Source organism: Colias philodice, chromosome 27 (assembly GCF_061535455.1).
Source record: "Colias philodice isolate Cphi_HAF_F1 chromosome 27, ilColPhil1 Martin Lab GWU primary, whole genome shotgun sequence".
NCBI lineage: Eukaryota > Metazoa > Arthropoda > Insecta > Lepidoptera > Pieridae > Colias > Colias philodice.
In genome coordinates, this window is record NC_143112.1 from 2,428,663 (window position 1) to 2,431,143 (window position 2,481).

Consider the following 2,481-nt stretch of genomic DNA (forward strand, 5'->3'; position numbering starts at 1 on the left):
GAGCAGGACATAGCTATGGTAGAAAATGGTAGATATTTATCCATTGTTTAACTTTTTATTAGTAAGGCTGTATAAGTATAATACCTACATAATGTTGATGGATATGATAGTTTAATTAATTTTCGCACGAATAATTCCAGAGATAATGCAGTAGTGGGCCAGTGGTGAGGACCTCGGACTTCAAATCGAAAATCATATATCAAAAACGAACTCGCCGTCACGTAGCAGTGCAATAATTAGTATCCAACATTTAAATTAGTTTGAGTGGTATACAGTATATATAAGTGCTTAAAATTGTGTGTACTCGTTACTGGCACATCAGTGAATAAATTCAGTGTATAAACATTCACCGTAAGTCTTTAAAAACATTAAAAAAACATTTTTTCTTTCGAAACTATCAACAATCAGTGAAGTTTACGTAGTGTGTTATTAAAACGCGTAAGCGACGCTCATTGCACGGCGCTTACGACCTTCTTCTCGGACATTTTTACACTGCGATACATCGTGAACAATATTATATTAATATTACCCGCTTGTGTAATTTTCTATGCACCCAACTATAATCAACTAACAAAGGAATCAGCTGGTGCGTTACTACAAAGTTTTTATTCATAATAGTCAACTTTATTAATGAACATGGATTGCTGCAAATTATGCTCGAAGATTGTTACTGATAAGGAAGGCATTAAATGTACGTCATGTAATTTGGTTCTGCATTTCTATTGCGTGGACATGACCGAATCAGACTTTAAAAAAATTTTGCCTATGAATAGATTGAAATGGAAGTGTCCTACATGCAAAGCTAAGAAGCATACAACCGCCCCAGTTTCGTCTTCACCTAAAGCGAGTTTGGCGCCAGCATCGATACTGAATGTAGACACCGATGCGCTAACTCGCTATATGGACACAAAACTCGATAGTTTGCGGCAGCAATGGCGCGAAGATTTAAACTCTGCCATCATAGAAGTCTCCAAAAAATTTGATAACGATATTAACAACCTGGCGAAACGTATGAACTGTTGGGAGGAGCGGTTAACGCAATTAGAGAAGGGCTACGGAAATCATTTGCAATCTGTGCCGGACAATACGTTGTTACAAGAAAATAATGCACTCCGCGCGGACCTGCAAACGCTAAGCTCTAAGTTTGAAGACCTCGAACAAGCTTCACGAAGTTGCAACGTCGAAATACAAAATATACCCGAACGCAAGGGGGAAAATTTAATACATCTTAGTTTGGAGATTTGCAAACTGGTGGGCGTCAATTTGAAAGACAGCGATATCAGGAATGTACACCGTGTTGCACCAGGCATCCCCTCAGACCGCCCAAAAAATATCATATTGCAACTCACAACTCGCCGGCAACGCGACGACCTGATCGCCGGCGCGCGCGCGCGGCGCTCCCTCACCACTGCTCAACTTTTTGGTGCGCCTACAAACGCCGCGGATGCAACAAAAAATACGCGCTTCTTTATAAACGAACACCTTACACTTAAAAATAAAATTCTTTTTAGTAAATCTCGTATTCTAGCCAAAGAAAAAAATTATAAATACACTTGGGTGAAAAATAGCTGTATTTTGTTGCGCAAAACAGATGATTCCAAGGTCATTCATGTGCGATGTACTGATGACTTGATTAAAATCATATGACTAGCTGTTAACTTTACACTAATTATAAAAAACTTATTTATAAAGCATGCTAAATTGTCGTCGTTTAAACACGTTTATTCCCTGTTTAATAATTAAATTATATTAACTATTCAATGTCTTATTTTAATTTTGTATTTGATGCGGAGAGGAACACGAACACTATTACTAACTCTACAGTCGTTTTATTGTTAAAAGGAATAATTATATCTTATTTCTATCTTATATCTATGTACAATGCATTCTAAAACTTTGAATATATTTTATCAGAACTGTGGAGGCATAAAAACTAAACTCACTGAACTAAAATTAAATATTCTTTCGAGTAATTATGATTTAATAATATTGGTAGAAACCTGGTTGACATCATCTATTTTGGACGCGGAGCTTCTAGCAGATGGTTACGTTATTTTTCGCCGCGATAGAAATCTCACAATTTCAGGTAAGAAAGGGGGAGGGGGAGTGTTAGTATTTGTCAAAAAAGAATTAAACGCTGTGAGAACTTCCGAACTCGAAACACTTGAAATAGAAGAAATATTTTTACACTTTCCGTCTAATTCGGGGCTGTTGCTAAACGTATGTTATATTCCACCGGCTTTAAGTAACATCTCATATGATACATATTTTCGAAAACTCTGTGACGTATATTCTAGTTCACGTTTTAGTAATTTTCTAATCATCGGCGATTTCAACCTGCCATATATAAAATGGTCTTTTGATAACTCAGACGCCTTTCTTGGAACCGTGCACACTGAAACATCAAAATCTCTGATGTATACCATGTCATTTATGAACCTAAAGCAATCAAATAGTATTTATAACGAAAATGCGAAACTG

The 2,481-nt window shown here is 36.6% G+C and overlaps 1 protein-coding gene across 1 annotated transcript; it reads left to right on the forward strand.

Moving 5' to 3' along the window:
- Window positions 1-216: 216 nt before the first annotated feature.
- Window positions 217-1,714, forward strand: LOC149476526 (uncharacterized). Its single transcript, XM_089711844.1, has one exon. It carries the CDS (start codon window positions 631-633, stop codon window positions 1,645-1,647), a length of 1,017 nt encoding a protein of 338 aa, XP_089567970.1. The 5' UTR covers window positions 217-630; the 3' UTR covers window positions 1,648-1,714.
- The last annotated feature ends 767 nt before the right edge of the window (window positions 1,715-2,481 follow it).